This window comes from Dermacentor albipictus, chromosome 7, assembly GCF_038994185.2.
Source record: "Dermacentor albipictus isolate Rhodes 1998 colony chromosome 7, USDA_Dalb.pri_finalv2, whole genome shotgun sequence".
Classification (NCBI taxonomy): domain Eukaryota; kingdom Metazoa; phylum Arthropoda; class Arachnida; order Ixodida; family Ixodidae; genus Dermacentor; species Dermacentor albipictus.
In genome coordinates this window covers 80,235,304-80,255,555 of record NC_091827.1, presented here as the reverse complement: position 1 = coordinate 80,255,555, position 20,252 = coordinate 80,235,304, and the positions used below count along the sequence as shown (strand labels likewise).

General features: G+C 46.9%; 1 protein-coding gene across 5 annotated transcripts in view; it reads right to left on the bottom strand.

The window, feature by feature from the left end:
• Positions 1-20,252, bottom strand: part of LOC135898983 (uncharacterized) — a 115,307-nt gene that overhangs the window by 68,123 nt on the left and 26,932 nt on the right. For 4 of the 5 annotated variants that reach the window (XM_065428239.2, XM_065428240.2, XM_065428237.2 and 1 more), the window contains exons 4-5: positions 17,032-17,127; positions 2,359-2,540 (exon numbers count right to left, since the gene is read on the bottom strand). In XM_065428239.2, coding sequence (XP_065284311.2) covers positions 2,359-2,540; positions 17,032-17,127 — 278 coding nt within the window. Of the gene's footprint in view, positions 1-2,205; positions 2,541-17,031; positions 17,128-20,252 lie in introns of those variants that run through there. The other variant, XM_070522398.1, reaches the window with a different exon arrangement.

Genomic DNA, 20,252 nt, shown 5'->3' with positions numbered 1-20,252 from the left:
CAGCCTAGATCGGGACGTCCTATTTCCTCCTGGATCAGTTGTCCTTCAAGGGACTCCATGTCACCGTTTCTGCTTGTCTGAAAAGCTGTTGCCGCGCTCCACAAGGTCCTACACCATATTGCGTCAGCATATGGTGTAGCATATGGTATGGTATGGATATGGTAATTGCATATGGTGTAGGATATGGTGCAGATCGCTCCGTTGACTCGCGTATCCCTACGGATCTTCTGCATGTGTCCCAGCTGAAGCACTACTTTGCTGCAAGTTCACGTCACTCAAAGTTAGTTATAGTCATAGACGGCGCCTTTACTGGCGGGGGTTATGTTACGGCGCAACAAGGAGTGGCACCAGTAAGATGAAGACGATTTGACGTGTAAAGGGGAAATTGGTCTCGACAGCCCTATCGTTTATGCATCGTTGTCTGTCTCGTAAGTATTGTATACAGATATTTGTACGTCGTTCCTGCAACGTAACTCCCATGAATTAAAGTTGGTAATTTTGCATGCAGCATTCACTTCGAAGTAATGTTCAGTATGACGTCATTTTTGTGAAGTTCATGTCGACAGTGCGCGGTGAATTACATGGGCTTTCCAGTTATTTTTGAGATTCAGAGCACGAAGCGGTGGCTTCTAAAAATATAGGTAAAGAAACAATGAATGTTTACCGGAAGTAAACCCAGAACCCATGGGGACCTTAGAAATAATCATAGTTCGAGATACCTTGAAAGCTCACCTATTGCAACTCATTATTGACAATATGTGCCGTAAAGCTTTTCCTTAAAAGTATCAGTGGATTGTTCTTAATAATGAAATTACCATTTCCGCTTCTCCTGCAATTGATGCACGCAGTAATCCAGTCCAAGGATTGCAGTGACGCTCACTGCAACAGGAAATTGTGACATTTCTGTATGGTGTACAGACGCAATTACATATATGAATACACACGCGTAGCTTGATGCTGAGTTTGACGTCACTGCGTTCCGCATCCTAGCCTCTTGGCATGCGTCCCTCGTTCACTGTTTGCTGCGAGAGACATTTTTTTGGCGCATTGCAATATTCCTACTGGCGTATTTAAAATAAATTCTGTATGTTTTCTTGCTGCCGTAATACATAAAAAGTTACAAAGTTATGTTCATACTCGCAAACGATATGGCCTACAATATATTGGCTGTTTCAGCCGATGAGGAAATCATCGCCATGACAGCAGAGTTTAGCGTTGCGCTTAAACTGCTTGGAAAGTTTTCGCCTATTCATGTGTATGACCTGTTGGTGCGACACAACCCTGTTGAGACAAAAAATAAAGAAATCTGTAGAAAGAAAGAAGTAGTGAGCAAAATATGTCAACACATCCTACACTCTTTGAACTATCCGAACACGTTTTTGTAAAGGTGGTGTAATATTTTTGTTAGCCACATTCGTCCGCCCGTGTCTAACGCATTTTCTTTGTGTACGCGTCTTTTGTGTTTCGCTCGTACCCCCCTTCTTGATGTTCATTATGTATCAATTGGCCGAAGAGTTTGCGTTTATGAATATTTGTCTGAATGATAATATTTCTGCTGAATCCCTTTTTTACTGTGATTTCCCTTCTTTGTGCCTTTTCTTAAAATGGATGTTGAATTCTCAAATACTTTTTCTCAGAAGAAATCTTAACAATTCGCCACGTGCTTTGGCTATGAGTATACGCAGTCAGGGGTTCCTTTTGGCTTTGCGAACAATAATATAAAAGCTTTTTCGCAAACTTGGCTATACTTCTTGAGGCTCACATATACATGAGGGTACTAATTTAGACAGTCAAGCGCATGTTATTTTCATTGCGATAAAATTGTTTATGGCCATGGCGTCATTGATAGTTGCCCACAGGGCCGAATCGTACAAGCCGCACCCCGTTTATCTGACATCCAGCTGCCATTTTTTTCTATAACGCAATCATTACTATAGTAAGGTAAGTTTACTAGGGTATAGTAAGCGAGCAATATTTGTTGCTTTACAAGTTTATCTTCACTGAAAGCTTCACGCAGAAATAATTTTCTGATATCACTGCTGTCTAAACCACTGACGCTATCACCGCTATTGATATGACCACTGACTGAACGTTTCTCCAAAGCACAAAGAGGAAGGCCATTCCCGTGCGATTATTTTCTTAATCTAATGAAGTAGCAACTCGTCCTCCTTCTCTTCATCCCATCCTGTGCACATGAAGCGACGATACCCATGCCTCAAGTGTATTTTATTTCCACGCAAATTTTCTACGTTCTTAAGAATTCCAATATGTGCTTTTCATTTTGGAGCACCAAAATTATCACTCATTTTAAAGTGAAAGCTATCCCAAAGATTGTTTTCCTTTAGGAACCACAGGTACCTTTCCGTGCAGCTGCTGCTGCATCTGCGAAGTTGGATTCAGGTTCGCAATTATTTTCTGGCAATGGTGTTTGTAAATGATATGCCCGTGACTTTCCACACTCTTGTAGTACTTTACACATTTTTGGGATGGGCCGATGTGAATGGAAGAGTTCCAGACTCGCAGGTCGATGCTACTACGGCCTAGAAAAAAAGAAACAACAAATAATGACGTAGCAGTACTAAGCTGTCGTATAAAGCAAATATCTGTTAAGTGCATCACCATGAGTGTCATGATTAAACGTAAAATGAGGCAACCACACAATCGTAACAAGTGCTACAACAGAAAGCCGTGCGGGTTCCCAGAAAGAAAAGCCTCGCAGTTGAAGAAACATTCGTTCTGGTACCGTACTGCCACTCTACGATTTGAGCAAATCAGGCGGCTTGCAGATTGCAAAGTGTAGCCGAACATATGAACAACTCAAAGTAAAGGCAAGCTCTTGCTTTCGCTTCCATTTAGCAATAGAAGCACCAAGTGGACGAAGCATCTCGTCCCTTACACCCCGAAATCTTCTATGACCATGTAAAGAAAACATCATTTTACGAAAAGGCGGTTGTAGAAAGAAAGGCTCATAACAGATTTCATAGCTCCAGCGCCCACCAAAGCCATGGCACATACATCATCAATTAACAGCGCAGCTTTGCTTCGAAGCATCGCAACTCGCAGACGCATCTGTGTGGTATCGTGTTCGGCGACCTAGATTCCACTGGTCACGCTGGCTGGTTTTCCGGTGGTGATGAGAGCGATGTGGCCGCGATGAATTAGAGCGATGCTGGCGTGAAGCTAGCGGAGGCTAGCTGCGGTCAGAAAAAAGAGAATCACTGTTGTGATTGCGTCGTGAAACAGTGCTCGGGAAGGTTGTCCCAAATGATCTTTGAGACCATGGAAGGCCGCGGTTTCGACTCTCGGGCCAAGATGGTATTGATGATGGTTCGTACCACATTGGTGTTTGGAGGTTCAGACGACACAGACGAGAAATATACCCAGTGACACCACAGCTGTAACACGAAGGATGCTTCAGAACAACGTCGTACCCTCGAAAGGAGATGTTAGTATGGTCGGGACGATAAGATCGCTCATTCGGTTCCGGGAGAATGGTGGAGTATATCCGGTAGCATGGTGTTAGCCAGACACGTGGTGGTAGTTCGGTCGCATATTCGGTTGCGTACTTCATCGTAGCCTCGCCCGGTACTGTTCCACACCTGTTGCAGCAATGAACAAATGAGTCAGTGTGGGAAGGCAAAGCTGCTGGGCATCATAGAAGCACATGCCGTTTCTTATTTCTGCGTGTTTACTCAGCTCCTCCCGCACAATCTGACTAACAGTCGATGCCAGATGCAGTGCTTGGCTGTCGTCCATTCTGGCAGCAGTCGTAACGTTTGTGAGCAGGCCAAAGTTTGATATGATGCGCCGCGTCTTTAGGGTCTGAAAACTGCGGGAACGATGTATTACGTGGGTGACTGAGCTGAGGCTCTCATTGCCGATGAGGAAGTTATAAACAACCTCGGAGATTCACCTAAAGAAATGGCCGACTTTGTCTTTCTCTAACGTGCCAGGTTTGACCATTCTGCGGAGCGTCAGTATGTTTCCTATATACGTAAGCAGTAGTTTCTCACCCGTTTGCAGGGGGCGAGCCAGTCGTCCACCTTCTCGCCGCACTTGACTGCAAAAAATGGATGCTCTATCACGTACTAGCGTTGCTAGGAACCCGCCGCCGCAGAAATTGACACCGAAGAAACTGTTCTAGCTGGTACAGTCTAGGTTGCTTTTTCATCGCGTGACATTTCCACCAAAAGCCTTAGTGTAGGCAGTCTAGAAAGGCGATGGCTTTGGCAATGACCCGGCAGTTGGATAACTGCGTTGGAGGGGGGGGGGGGGTGGTCTTCGTACTCCGCAACCTCCACGAAAACTGTAACGCATGACTGTGTGTTCATTTAAAGATGAACGCTTTCAGAGATAATCGATCGGGAAGACAGCCTTGAAGTGCTGCTGCTCGTCGCAGGGACCCTCGTTGGCCTCCTCTTCTTCAACCTCCTTTCCTCACCGCATTGCAGTATGTTTGAGTCGACGGGAACAGCTCGGGCTATCTATGGGTTGCATCAGGTGTTTCCCAGGCCAGTGTCCTGAAACTATTGCCCTGTCTTCAATAAAGCAATGATATTGCTAAGGAACAGTATTTGCCACCACGAACAGGCGATCAGTGTGAAGACGATAACGACGATTAGAGGCTAGAGCAGGCTGTTGCCTCTTGAGCAAACGTGGCCTATTTCCTTGTAAATATACTTGTATATAGTTTTTCGGCTGCGTCTTCCTACGTAACATATCTGGTGGGGGTGGACGTTCCCTGTACTTCGTCACGGAGCTTCGCCGTGCCGGGTATGTCGAGCTTTCCTTCATGGCTCCCGGCGACAACTCGACTCTGCCGCCTCCGACAGCTGCTGCCACTTCGACGACCTGCATCACTCTCCCCGCTCACCGTGATCCTGGCATATTCTCGGGCAAAGACGGGGAAGACGTCGAGGACCGGATCAGCCTGTACGAACACGTCAGCCGCAATAACCTGTGGCACCATACTATCATACTCGCCAACGTAGTCGTTTACCTCGTTGGCACACCTCGAGTTTGGTTTCGGACGCACGAAGATGAGCTCACAAGTCGGGATTCACTTAAGCAAAAGCCCCGAGAGTTGTTCGGCAACCCCTACGGTCACCAACCTGCCGCGCAGAAGGCGCTTTCCGGCCGTGTGCAGACGTCAACAGAGCCCCATGTCACGTACATTCAGGACGTCTTGGCTCTGTGCCGCAAAGTTGACGCACACATGACTGAGTCGGACAAGGTTTTCCACATTCTCAATGGCATTGCCGATGACGCCTTAAACTTGCTCGTTTTCAGCAACGTGACAACGGTGAATGCAGTTATAAAAGAGTACCGCCGCATGGAACTCGCTAAAAGCCGACGTATCAACCAGCAGTTTGCCCGACTGCCCAACACCCCAGTGACATCTTCCTGTGCCGACACTCCTCCTCCCAACAACACTGGCGATGTTACCAGGATCGTCCAGCGTGAGATCGAGGCCGCCTATAAGGCGGCCTTCGTCTCCAGCCCCACCAACGCACCTGACGTCACGGTTTGCCTGATACCGGCAATTGTCCGCCAGGAGTTCAAAGACATGGATCTGGACACCATCTTCTCGGCCCATCACCCTGATATCCACCCGGCTTCTTCGATTCCGTCCCTTCCCGCATCTTCTTACCCACCACGTTTCCGCAACCAATCTGAATGGCGCACTGCGGATGACAAGCCCATTTGTCTATACTGCCACCGAATCGGTCACATTTCTCGTCACTGCCACAGTCGCTGGAGTTCCCCGACCCGGTCTACTTATACTGCTTACTCTCGCGCCCCAAGTGGCACTTCTCGTCCCTATGTCGCACACTCCAATAATGCCGGCACTGATTCTCCTGCGCCGAACCACCCCTAATCTCGTTCGCCTTCGCCCGAACGATGACAATCTCGCTCTGCCCAGGCCCGTCGCTCTTCTTCGCCCACTCCCTTCGGACGCCGTTCCCAGCTGGAAAACTAGACGATGCAGCACCTCGAGGCGACGCTGCATTGCTCCATACGCCGCCAAATTCTCTACTGACGTTACCCACTCATACGAACCTTCTTGACGTGCAAGTCGACGGTGTTTTTGTGTCTGCTCTTATAGACACTGGGACGCATTTGTCGATAATGAGCGGTGACATTCGTAACCAGCTGAGGAAAATATTCGTGCCCGCCATGACGCCTGTTGTCCGTCTTGCCGATGGCGGAACCGCCCCCGTAACTTGTATGTGTGCCGCCCGCGTCTCCTTCGCCGATTGATCCACTATCGTGCTGGTAACAGTCATCGCCCACTATCCCATGATATCATCCTCGTCTTAGACTTCTCCGGAGATTCTGCTCTCACTGATTGTTCCGCCAGTACACACCGCCTTGACCTGCCTGTTCTGGATCCCGTGAAGCACACCCCAGTCACCTCAGTTCCGTAGACTTTGCTCGTTTGCCACCTTCCGCATGGACTTACGGTGACTTAGTGTAATCCCCATCATTTTCCGCGGTCACTACATCGTGGCTCCTATGCAAGATGTCCCCCTTACACACAGGGATCTTAATGCCTCATACAGTTTTATCTGCTACGGTGAATTGCGTCTGCCTGCTGCAAGGCGGGATGTCCCTGGCCCAGCTTTGCTCACTCGAGGACAACTCAGTAGCATCTATTTCAGCAGACGACAATTCAGCCGGTCCAGAAGATGATAGCGCCCGCAATGCCGTGCGATCACGCTCGTGAGATCTACCGCGTTCTGTTTTCCGACTGCGATGTTTTTTTTTACTTTAACGCCGTCCTTTGGCCCAAACTACACCTGTTAAACAATGGCATTCATACCGGTGATGCCCCTCCTAATCATCGCCGCCCATATTGAGTGCCATCAGCTGAGCGTCAAGTTATTCATGCCGAAGTTCGCAGAATGCCTGCCAAGAACATCATTGAACCATCACGTAGTCAATGGGCATCACCTGTTGTACTGTTAAAAAGAAGAATGGCTCATGGCGCTTTTGCGTGGATTATGGTCACCTTAACAGGGTTACCAAAAGGGATGTGTATCCCCTACCTCGTATTGATGACGCCCTTTTCTGCATCCACGGTGCTCGGTATTTCTCCTCTATTGACCTTCGCTCCGGCTATTGGCAGATTGCCGTAAACGATGACCGCTAGAAGACTGCTTTCGTAATACCCGACGGTCTTTATCAATTCAAAGTGATACCGTTTGGTGTATGTAACCCTCCTGCCACTTTTGAACGCATGATGCAGTGCCTTCTTCATGGTTTCAAATGGTCCAAGTGCCTGTGCTACTTGGACGACGTTATGTTATTCTCTCCAACATTCGCTACGCCGCCTCTGAGCAGTCCTGGACGTTTTTCATCGAGCCGGTCTGTAACTCAACACATCGAAGTGCCAGTTCGACCGTCACCAGATTACCGTCCTTGGACATCTCGTTGACAAGAACGGAGTGCAACCGGACACAGGCAAGATCCATTCTGTTACCCACTTCCCTGTTCCGAAGTGTGCAAAGGATGCGCGCATAGCACGACCACTAACCGAGTTTTTGAATAAAGACGCCCCTTTCCAGAGGGGTAAAAGGATGCCTTTGCATTCCCGCATCTAATAAATCGTCTCACAAAGCCTTCTGTTCTGGCTCATTTTCATCCTTCTGCACCTACCGAAATCCGTACTCATGCCAGTGGCCATGGAATTGGCGCAGTACTGGCACAACGCCAGCGCGGCCACAACCGTGTTACCGCTTACGCCAGCAGGCTCCTCTAACCTGTGGAGCGCAACTATTCCATCATAGAGTGTGAGTGTCTAGCCGTAGTTTGGGCGGTTGCGAAATTCCGCCCATACTTATATCGCCGACCCTTTTCCGTTTTCAAAGACCATCGCGCGCTTTGCTGGTTATGCTCCCTGAAAGATCCTACAGGAAGACTTGGTCGCTGGGCCTTACGCCTCCAACAACATTCTTATTCTGCTATATACAAATCTGGTGATTGCCTGTCTGACTGCCTGTCTCGCTACCCGGTCGACCAGCCTGACGACGCCGACAATAGTACCGCCAACGGCATTTTCTCTGTGTCTGCCTTCGCTAACATCGCCGATGAGAAGTGCCGAGAAATATCGCTGCGAGTACTCATCGAGCGTCTGCGCTCTACACCTACCGACGCATCCGTTCGCCGATATGTCCTCCAGCGCGGCATTCTATACCGAAGGAACTTCCTCCCTGACGTCACTGATCTTCTTGTCGTGTCAAAACATCTACGACAGACTGTGCTCTTTGAGATGCATGATGCACCCACTGCAGGACATTTTGGGGTAAACCGCACTAACGGCCGCGTCCACCGCCGCTTCTTTGGCCTGTTCTCGCTCGCTCCGTCCGAAGCTATGTGGCTGCCTGTGATCCCTGTCAGATTCGGAAAACACCTCAGGTGCTACCTGCCGGTCATCTCCAGCCGATCACCGTTCCTGTGGAACCGTTCTTTTGTGTTGGATTAGACTTCCTCGGCCTCTTTCCCACGTCATCTTCTGGGAACAAATGGGTAGCCGTCGCAACTGATTACGTCACTAAATACGCTATTACGGAGGCTCTCCCTACCAATGGCGCCACTGACGTCGCGGACTTTCTCTTGCGTGATATCTTGCTTCATGGCGCCTCGCGACAGCTGCTTACTGACCGTGGTCGTAACTTCCTCTCGAAAGTTGTCGCCGACATTGTGCGCTCCTGCTCCATTCAACACAAGCTCACTACCTCATACCACCTCAAAACCAATGGCCTGACAGAGTGGTTAAACCTACTCTTACCGATGTGCTGTCCAAGTACGTTAGCAAGGACCACCGCGACTGGGACATTGCTCTTCCTTACGTCACATTTCCGTATAATTCTTCCCGGGACGACACCGCCGGATTTTCTCCACTTTATCTACTGTACGATAGCGAACCGACCTTGCCCCTAGTCACGGCAGTTCTTGCTGCGATCTCAACAAGCGAGCATGCGCGCGACGCCATCGTCCTCGCCGACCATGCACGCCAGCTTGCCCGTACTCGAGTGACGGCCTCGAAAACAACTCAGCAGTGTCAGTACAACGCCCGCCATTGTGACGTACAGTTTTTGCCTTGTGCGCTCGTGCTCCTGTGGTCGCCCTCTCGTCACGTCGGACTTTCAGAGAAACTCCTTTCGCGATACCGAGGGCCCTACCACGTGCTGCCCCAGGTGACGCCTGTGACATACGAAATTGCTCCTGTGATTTATACCTCGTCCTCCACTCTGGCATCTAGTGATGCCATGCACGTCAGTAAGCTCAAGGCCTACTAGAGTGCTTTCGAGTCTGGCCTTTAGACGCTCCGGGATGGCGCTTTTGCCGCCGGAGGTATTTTTACGGAACAGGGTTTGCGATCACGAAGGGGCGAGCAGTGTGAAGACGGTGACGACGATTAGAGGCTAGCGCGGGCTGTTGCCTCTTGGCCAATTTCTGCGTATTTCCTTGTAAATATACTTGTATATAGCTTTTCGTCTGCGTCTTCCTACGTAACAATATTGTTACTGTTGTATTGCTCAGAAAAGGATTGTGATTCTTCGGAGATGAATATATAGTATTTATTGGAATCACTTTTCTGAATACCAAAAATAACTTGATTTCAGCTGCAATGATGCATTTAAGTGTAGCGAAGAATAAATATAGCTGCCAGCACAGATAAAGTTGTTTGCCTTCGCATAAGGCACAAACAAAATCCACTGAAGTACGGGTACAATAACAGGTCATTACTACTTAAATTAACATTTATAAGTACCTTCGCATAACTGTCACTCTCAACTTTCCTTAGAACGTGCAGAATGACGACGTATGTTGTCTGCCTTCCGCAAACTAGGTATTCTGCTGCGGAAATTTAGAAATATCGTTGGAATATTCCGGTACTGAGTTACCTCACGTTGATACAGCCAAAACAAGAGTATGCTTCCATTGCACACCCACCCCGCCACATGGAGCTCATATGGGTGCCTGCCAACTCTGGGAATCCTGGAAACGAGGCTGCCAACGCTTTAGCCGGAGGTCTTCTCAACCGGGCACCGGCGGCCTCCGATCCAGAGTTCTCACGGGAGCGCATGCATTCATTCAGTGAACTGGCGCAAGCCTGCAAAGCCGAGCGTCGGCGCTACCCCAGACCCCATCCCTCCCTCGACAATTATCACCAGCCACTTTGGAGGTGGCTCCAAACACGCACCTTACCCTACCCATATATACGCTTGCGCTATCACCACGTCCACACCGACCGCTCCTGTACTCTCTGCCACCACCCCAAAGCCACTCTACTACTACTCATTCGGTGCGCAATTCGCCAAGGCTTTCTTCAGAGTGGTACGGGAATGAGATGCTGTCGCTGGTAATGTTGGGTTCGCGCATTCCGTGAGCAATGTACGAGACATCACCAGCAGCGTTTATTGTGAGCTATGCAGAACAACAGTGATGCCGTAGTGCAAAAGCATGACCCACCACCGGTTCCTGCAGATGGCCGTGCCTGGTAGAAGTCGGAGCTACAAAATAAGAACGCCTGACAGCACGCTACTTGTGTGAATATAGCCCAAGTGTTGGCCACTCACGTTGCTAATGTACAAGTGAATATAGAGCTGGAGAAACGAGATGGCGGAGCTGCTCCTGCAAAATTTTGGTAGGCGATGCATCCGCGGAAGATGCGAGCAGCAAACCGTGGAACGTTTGCCTTATGCTGGGTGCCGGGAAATCTCGAAAGGAGACAGTATCAGGGTTGCGGTTGTAGCTGGAAGCAAACCAAGGTTGTGCTTTTATCATCGTCGTGCCTGCGGGAGTTAAATTTGCGCTCACAGTGAAGGCGGAGGGACAGCCTGTGCTGATCGATAACGATCGATAACCGAAAATGAATGATTGTTAATCAATAATGAATCGATATGAATTGAAGGATCGATAATGAATGAGTTAACCGTGAACGGAAATCCGATATTTTGCGGGAACGTCAGAGGAAGGAGAGTGGTGGGCCGTAGAGTAGCCGAAAGCGCTTGCCTTTCGCCTAGTGAATTCCTTGGAAAGAGAGGTTACGCAGCTGCCATTCAGATGGGAGGTGACTTAGGGATCGAGTAGTGGTTTGACGCTGAGTAGTGATGTGTAGTGGTTTGATGATGAGGTCGGCGCGTGCTGACGATCGGCACCGGTGGACACAGGCGATGTGCGACGACGAGACACTGAATGACGCAACGCTTCCATGACTGGAGATGTGATTGAGATCTCGAGATTGCCTAGTGACCAAATACAGCTGCCCTCAGGTCGTCGTAGAATTCCGCACTGGGGAGGGGGGGGGGCAGCAGCCGTGGTCTGGAACGTAGTCGGGGCCTGGACAGTAGCCGGAGCCTGAAACTTTGTTTATAGAGATGATTGTCAAGCCGATGAACCATACATCCGGCATGTCGATGTTGAATTCCCGGACACCCTACAATCGCGGTACGTTTGCCGTACCCTGTGAGGCCACGTCAATCTCACCTTGGTAGAGTCGGTGCGTTGGCGTTTGCATAACTGGCCTCGGTCATCTGGTGCCGCCAATTTGTGGTAGGCAGTGTGAAGAGGTACCCGTTGTAGCCACTGTTTATTTCAGCCGGCCAGCCATGGTGCCGCGAGATCTAAGGAGCGGCCGATACCGTCGCCACTCAGGTCGATCGCGCCAGCATATTCTTTTCTCCCGCTACATGCACGTGAACCCTCTTCTTCTTCACCGCCTGTGGATGCAATAGTCGCACCACTAAAAAAATCTATCTATCTATCTATCTATCTATCTATCTATCTATCTATCTATCTATCTATCTATCTATCTATCTATCTATCTATCTATCTATCTATCTATCTATCTATCTATCTATCTATCTATCTATCTATCTATCTATCTATCTATCTATCTGTCTGGCTGTCTGTCTGTCTGTCTGTCTGTGTCTGTCTGTCTGTCTGTCTGTGTCTGTCTGTCTATCTGTCTGTCTGTCTGTCTGTCTGTCTGTCTGTCTGTCTGTCTGTCCGTCCGTCCGTCCGTCCGTCCGTCCGTCCGTCCGTCCGTCCGTCCGTCCGTCCGTCCGTCCGTCTGTCTGTCTGTCTGTCTGTCTGTCTGTCTGTCTGTCTGTCTGTCTGTCTGTCTGTCTGTCTGTCTGTCTGCCTGCCTGCCTGCCTGCCTGTCTGTCTGTCTGTCTGTCTGTCTGTCTGTCTGTCTGTCTGTCTGTCCTGTCTGTCTGTCTGTCTGTCTGTCTGTCTGTCTGTCTGTCTGTCTGTCTGTCTGTCTGTCTGTCTATCTATCTATCTATCTATCTATCTATCTATCTATCTATCTATCTATCTATCTATCTATCTATCTATCTATCTATCTATCTATCTATCTATCTATCTATCTATCTATCTATCTATCTATCTATCTATCCCCTTACGGTGACCGAGTGACCCAACTTTCCTACCAGCTGGCGGCATTACGTGGGTACGCGTAGTCGGAGTACCATTGTGGTCGTTCGATCGCTGTCACTCCAGCCTCGTTTTCTTACTCTCGTCCCGCCGTCGTCCCTATACCTTCTACGCCGACGCCTTGACGAAAATTGTCCATTTGCTTGGACCACTAGCTATAGGCTCATTATTGCGGAGGAATTGGGGCATCGTCGAGCCATTGACGTCACTGTGTCATCGTGAAACAGTTTTCTTCATGAATTCTTGTGATACCGTTCTCGTGATGTCGTCATCGTGATCATCGTATCATCGTCGTCAATGTAACTTCGCCATGAGACTTCAGGGACACTGTCGTCATTGCACCATTTTATTCGCACAGTCGTCGCCACACGATTGATGCCATGCCGTCCTCCCTATGCTGTGATTTTGATATTTTTATCACTTTACTAACGTTATACCAGCGCCTTCATTCCGTCGTCTTGATACCAGAGTCATCGTTCCATCGAATTGATTCCTTCTTCGTCACGGTACGGTAATTAGGCTGTAATTATTCAGTCGTGATTATGTTACAGTTCTCAATATTTCGTTCTCATTGCATTGTCATCGCTATCATACATTCGTTGTCATACCGTCATTGTTATGCTGTCATGGTCGTGTCATCGTCCTGGCTCCCGCTTCATCATCCAGCCCCCATCCTGCCGTCGTCGACAGGCTATCGTCGTCATGCAGGTTTTGTAGTTGCCGTCACGCCTCGGTTGTCGCGCGCTTCGTCCTACCGTTGTTCTCATACCATTGTCTTACTGCGGTCATGGGTGCCTCGTCATCATGCATTCGTTGCCATACAGATGTTGTTATGAGGCTGCGATAGTTCCAAAGTCGTCACGTGAGCTGCGACATCCGGCTATCGTCATGACGTAGTCGCCACACCATTATCGCCATACAGTCCCCGTGACACTGTTGTTTTGTCATAATTTCAGTAACGCCAAAATAGTGCCGTCATGACATCGTCGTCACAGCATCTTAGTTAAACCACCGACGTCACTCTTTCTGCTCATACTGTCGTAATCAAGTAATAATCATTGAATCGACGTTATCCCTCCGCTGTCATGCCATCGTCTACACAGTGTGGTCGCTAAACAGTTGATAATAAGCATCCTATTTATAGCGTCGTAGTCGTGCAATCGTGATCGTGATATGCTCGTAATTCTAGATTAGTAATCCGGTTTTCAAGATAACATCATCCCGATTCTGGCTTCACGCCATTGTCCTTATATATTTGCCAGCATCGTGTTGATTTCATGTAATTGTCTTCGCGACACAGCATCATACCCTTGTCATTGTTTAAGAATCGTCATCTGAATGTCGTCAAGTCATCGCCATTATAGAGTGCCTTTGTCTTTCCATCAACGTCAGTTTTCAGTCATCGTTGCATTCTAGTTACTGCGTCGGCGTCTTGTAGTCTTCTTCCTACCACCGTGCTCATGGGCGACTTTGGAAATCAGGTGCCCTAGTGAAGGGGGGGGGGGCAGTACCACAGAAGTCGCATATAACCGAAGAAACAAAAGTATCAGAATTACTATTACCCGTAGTAAATCAACATGGCGAAAACTGCGCTGTGCAGCTACGTCGCGTAAATGCTAATGGTATTACCATTGACACTGATGGTGAGATGAGTGCTACCATAATTTTTCAAAAGTGTATTCCAATTGTACATGTGAGTGCTGTTTCTTATACCTCAGCAAATGACGTGTTGTAGGGGTCGCAGTCTCCAGCTCTAGGTGAATGAATGGTTCCAGCATCGTTTCTCATAGCCCTTGATGGTGATCTGAGAGCCGCCATCCCATTTGGGGATGCGAGAGTTGTCACTTTACTTACAGGTTGCATCTGTTCGCAATGTAGCAGGATGCTTTCCACAACCCGCACGGTAAAATGTCGCAAGAGCTGCCTTTCTCTATTACCTTTATTTAAAGAAAAAAACTGCAAAGGTACTAATGTCTCCTTATGTGCATTGAATGCAAAAGCGGTATGACTATTCCACGCGCTACGTTTCACTCTATCATGTGCTCGAATCCCGCAAGGGTAATTTGCCGACAGGCCAACCAAATTGTGGTGATGGGCCAAGTAATTTTAGGATTGGGCCAGGTGGGTTTTGAACGTGGGTCAACTCAATTTTCGAATTGTGCAAAGTCCATTATGCGTGTGAGCCAATGAAATTTTGAGGGGGGGCCCAGTCAATTTTGGAGGTGGGCCAGGTTGGTGTTGAACTTGATGAGCTCAATTTTCGATTAGGGCAGCGTCAATTTTTTTGGGGTGTTGGTCGTGGTGTTGGACGTAAGCCGTGGTTGTTCATCGGTGGATTTTCCCGTGCGAGCCACAGCAGGTCTAGCGCCAGTAACAGTACGTCATCACTTGGGCACGTGCGTTTTGATCCTATGGAATGTTAATCCAGACAGCGGATGTTACACTTTATGGGGAATTTAATTCATTCAAAACCAAATGAAATGTTCCATAATTACTTTTTAGCTGCGCTATGAGTACCAATACCGTAGCGAACAGAGCCGGGGACTGGCACATTTGTACGATTAGTAGGGTTAGGTTTAAAGCCATAAAGAAGAAGTAGAAGCCGCAGCAGCAGCCGTAGTAGTAGTACTACTAGTGGTAGTATTATTAGTAGTAGTAGTAGTAGCAGTAGTCGTAATAGTAGTAGTAGTAGTAGTAGTAGTAGCAGTAGTAGTCAGAAGTAGCAAACGTGGTAGTAGCAGTAGTAATAGAAACACTTTGCAGAATATAACTGCAGATGAATCGCTTTGTCGCCAACATTAAAACAGTGCCACAACAAACAAAATAACAACAAATAAATATGTTGTAGACATTGAAATATATATGTTGAATAAAATACTATATCTTTCCCTCAGACGGGAACATCAAGAACGGAGGAAGGCACCTGCCTCACGTTCAACAAAATTGTGTTTTTGACAATTTAAACGCATGTTTTGGTCTAGATGCCTAACTGTTACGGACGTTGAATGAAGAATCTGCAAGGGCTCACACCAATGATATTGATTCGACACGTGAGAGGCACGAACACAACTCGATGAATATATACGCTCCAAACAGGAACCTTACAGGTCAAAGTAAATATTCCGCAACTCACACGAAAGAAGCAATAGGATAATTGGAAAACATCTGACTGAATATTTTACTGAGCAATATTCTTTAATAATTGCCGCATTATAACTTTTTCAAGGCTGTTTCTTTCTTCTGGACACATATATGCTAGCCTCGCGAATTATTGTTTTCATAAATCAGAATGAAATTTTATTACGATGTATAAGGTTAATACAAAATACAATGACGTGGAGGAATTCCCGAAGCCAGAGGCAGAATTTAATGTTCTATGCATGGTATAGAAGAAAATTAAACTTAGTTATAGCAATGAGAATAGAAAAAACACTAACTACAAAAACAATTTAGAAAGACAATATATATAAAGATATATGAGAACACAGCTTAAAAACTATGCAACAAGAAATCACCATGAAAAGAATCTAATAAAAAAGATTCGGAAAACGCATTTTTAACGATTTCTCTTCAACTATAAACGCAATGTATAAGCTCAATCAGTTACTAATGAGAGTGCAAATGCACATATTATTGAGTACGCACAAAACGTTTATGTCGGTTAGGTTCATTCAAAAGGAACTTTTTTAGATTTTGTTATAAATAATTGTGATGTCACAACTTTAGAAGAAATGTTAGTGAGTCCCATGATAAAAAGGGACTGAAATAATTAGTTTGGTGGAGGCAGTTACTCTGAACTTTGGGCAAGATCAGATTCTGTCTAGGAGAAAATCTTGCGCTGTTTATGTTGTCTAGGGAAGAAGAGCGAATGAAAGAAAGGGGAGTCGATTGTTGGTATGCTAAAAACAGATATGCAGAATATGTTTTACTACGGTGCACGTTGCACGTCTTAAGGGCTTATAGCATTTTTTTTGGAATTGGTGTTTTTTGGAATTTGTTATGGGAAACTTGTGGGGGGAAAAAGTGCAGTAGCTTATGCATTGCCCCATGTAATTGTACAAGAGTTAGCTTGTGAATCAATGATTGCACATTACAATAATGACGGAATGTCACGTCATAGAAAAGTCATGCTCCAATAAGTATGCGTATGCCATCGGAAACTGTTCCTAAATCTGAAATGAAGTAACGGAATTTAGGGTTCCTATCTTGTTTGACATCTGCATCCACCGTGGTTGGTTGGTGGCTTTCGCATTGCGCGTTGACGAGTGAGGTCGCAGGATGAAATTGCGGCCATGGAGAACGCATTTCCATTCTGTGGGGATGCATTACTGCCCACGCACTTTGCGTTCGGTGTACGTTAAAGAACCCGGGTGGTTCAATCTGATACAGTGTACCCCTCACGGCACGTCTCATAATCGCTTTGTGGTTTTATATGGGAAACTCGAAATTGTTTTACCTAATTCGATGTCACAATACATACAATCGTCAGTAGCCTGGATAAAGTCTGAAGAAATCCACATGGAGGATTTCCATACGAATTCAAACAGTAATTGCAAAGTAGAAGAAGCACTGAAAACTAACCGGAAAAGCTGGACGTTGGCAAGACTCGAATGACGGCACATTTGTGGCTTTCATCGAAAAAATACATTATGTGCTCATATTCAACCGTTGGTCGACCTGCAAGAGAAATTAAAAAAAATGATAGGAGGATTTTACTTTGCTTAAGAAACTTAAAATGACACTTGATTTCCGTACCAAAACAAAAATTAGATACTTCGTGGTGTGGTACTTGCTTTATCTATTGAGTAGGTTGCGACAGCAAAACTTTCGCCTTGTTCTGCAAATCTGTGTGTGCAATGCTTATAATACATTACAATACGTGGCATTAATGAGTCCACGTAACGTTATTTCCAAAATGGACTGCTGCTATACGTCGACGTCTCGTTAGTAAGCACAATGAAAGAATACAAAGTTATAAGGAAATGCATGAAGGTTGCACTGACTAGGATACTTAAGCAACCATTTCCTTAAATATAGAAACTAAGGGAAAGCATTTCATTTCTTTCGGTCAGAGAGGGCACAAAAGACGAAGAATACCATAGCATTGCAAGAGTACCTGGGCTCGAGTTTGTAGTTGTGAATGACGCTACAGTATACCTTCGCAGAATCCATAAGTATTTCTCGAAATGTTTTAAGTTAGGCAAATAGGTGCGAGTAGCGTACTCCCATGTGACCATCATCTCCATCCGGTCTCGATAGCTGGTTTTGCGGCGCGGATATTCATGACGTTGCTCTCATTAAAGCTCAAATATGCATTTGTGCTTTTACTGGAGCACAAGTACGCATCGTAATATGATATGTCGTTCGCCCTTTCTATTGGGAGTAGTAAGACATAGCCTTGCGGAAATGGCATGCATTGCATAGCTGCCTAAAATTATCTACTCGATCATGCATGCGGGCATATCGACAGAAAACACAAACATTAAAATTGGTGTTTTGCTTCTTTTGTCATTTATGAATCTGCAAGCATAGACAGAATGTCTCTGCTGGCGGATTTATGAATGACAATTCATAATGCCGCGACGTGCAAGAAACAATGTAATGTTGCTAATACGCATTCCATAATCTTCAAAACTGTAATCATGGCACATTGCATCACAATACGTTGTGATGCAGCGTGCCCCGCATCACAATACACTGTGCCTGCAATGTGCCCCGCATCACAATACACTGGGGCTCTTTCAAGTTTCAGTGCTGGTAAATTTTGTGGCCGGCTCTAAGAAAGCCCTAAAATAATTTTCAGTGTGTTTCCAGCAATGTCGTAGAAGCTCATTTGACACTCGATGTGCTAGCTGCCTCTTAAATGTGTACTCTTTGTCCACACCTTTCAATGCCACGAATAACGCGTAAGTTGTTTATTCTGCATTATAATAACTTTATTCTGCATTATAATAGCTGTACGACGCCGGTGTGAGCAAGCGTGCCAGCACCAGCGAGTGAAGTGACCTTCGTGCGGTCTATTTCTCCAACGCAAGAGCGGCGAACAAAGGTATGAGCGCCTACAAAGGTATGAGCCGTCTGCAGATCAACTGCGCGCGGCCATGCAAAGAACACACTTGGTGGTGGAGTCGAAGAAGTTTTCCCCCTCCCTTTTTCACTGCCTCCTCACGTTCCTCTAAACATGGCGCGCGAGAGTGAGTTGCGATTGTCAGTTCCTCTTGCGCCCGGTCGCAAAAGGCGCAGCTTGCTGCCGGAGCACTAAGCCACCCCCCTCGCTCCATCTCATCCCTCCACGGCTTTTCGCGCCAATGAATGAATGAATGAATGTATGGTTTGTAGTGGCGCAAGGGCCAGATATGGCCAAAGAGCGCCAGGTCCACGGTGATGAGTTTGCAATGTAGCTTTGAGTTCTATGAAGTTGGTGTGTCGTGGCTGTAAATGGGCTTTAAAATAGTCGCTCTAGAGTGCGTGAAATCTATCTGTATTAAGATTATGTCGTTGACAAATGACGTGTTCTATGAGCATTAAAAATCCTTCGTAAAAGAATGAGGCAAAATAGAAAATATATGAGATGGTAAAATTACCTGGAGCACTGCTGCCTCGCCAGAACCCTTGAAACGAAAGGGCCTAGAGGCATGTGCTATACGAAAGAGCTATCACAGCGGCATTCTCTGAAGAGAGAAGACGCTACGAACATGTGGGGCTAACAACATGCAACACAACAGGAGTTTGTACTGGAGTTTCCGGAAATGCATTTGGGTTTCAAACTCTGGAGCATGCTGTGTAACTTGAGTGAAAGATGTATCGCATTGCATCAGCTGCCATTCCTAAGGAGGTAGCAGCTTGGCTGGATGCATTAGGTAAAGCTCGAGGAGTGGGGCATGCATTTGATCACTAAGCACCCTCACACGAAGCGAGCAAGGTTGTCTTACGGAGGGACGATTACGAAAGAGTGTAGCATATGTCATATCGTTAACGGTATTAAAACACGGATGTTCAGCATTAGAGTGGACTTTCAGAAAATATGTTTGGCTGATGAGCAGATGAAGTGAGCACTCACTTGATTCTGCATATAAACGTTGTATGGGACTTGCTCTGAAAGCGCCAGTGGCCACTCGGATTCCTAGATGGTTCCTAGATTCCTAACAGCGGGTTGGTCGCGTTTTATCGCGTATGATCTCGTTTGAAATTGCGCTTATATGTGGTGTTCTAGGCTGAAACGAGAACATACTGCTTATGCGGAGGACGTTATGCAGTATTTGACTAAGAGGGCACAGAGCAAATAAGTGTAGCAATAATGAAACGCCAGGGCTTTGTCCGAGTTGTCCGGATTTCACCGTGAGCCGGGTAGTTGCAATCTTTAACTGATGGCTAGCAACTTTGCCGAAAAATCCGTGGGTTACACTTGGGCGACACCTAAAACATCACGTCGCTGACGAAGTTTTCTTGCAGCGTCGGTCCTCTTCTTGCTGATGGTGGCAGTGCGTGCCTGATTTTACGTACTCGTTTAGCGCGCGGTAACACTAGTTCGATGCGAGACCGACAATACACTCACGCCAACGGTTGACCGACTATTGTGCGTACCTGAAACCATACCAGGCCGACAACGACACAACCGACCAGCGTAAGTTTTTACTGCGACGGGCGTGCTTGTCGACGGCACCAACAAAATAAGCGTGACGACCATCGTTCGACCGAAACGCTGCACGATCGGCCAGTGAAACGTGATAGCGACAGTGTGTTCGCTTGCCTATATGAGTCAAACATGCCTAGCAAGTCGAACTGCACAAGCTTCAACCTTC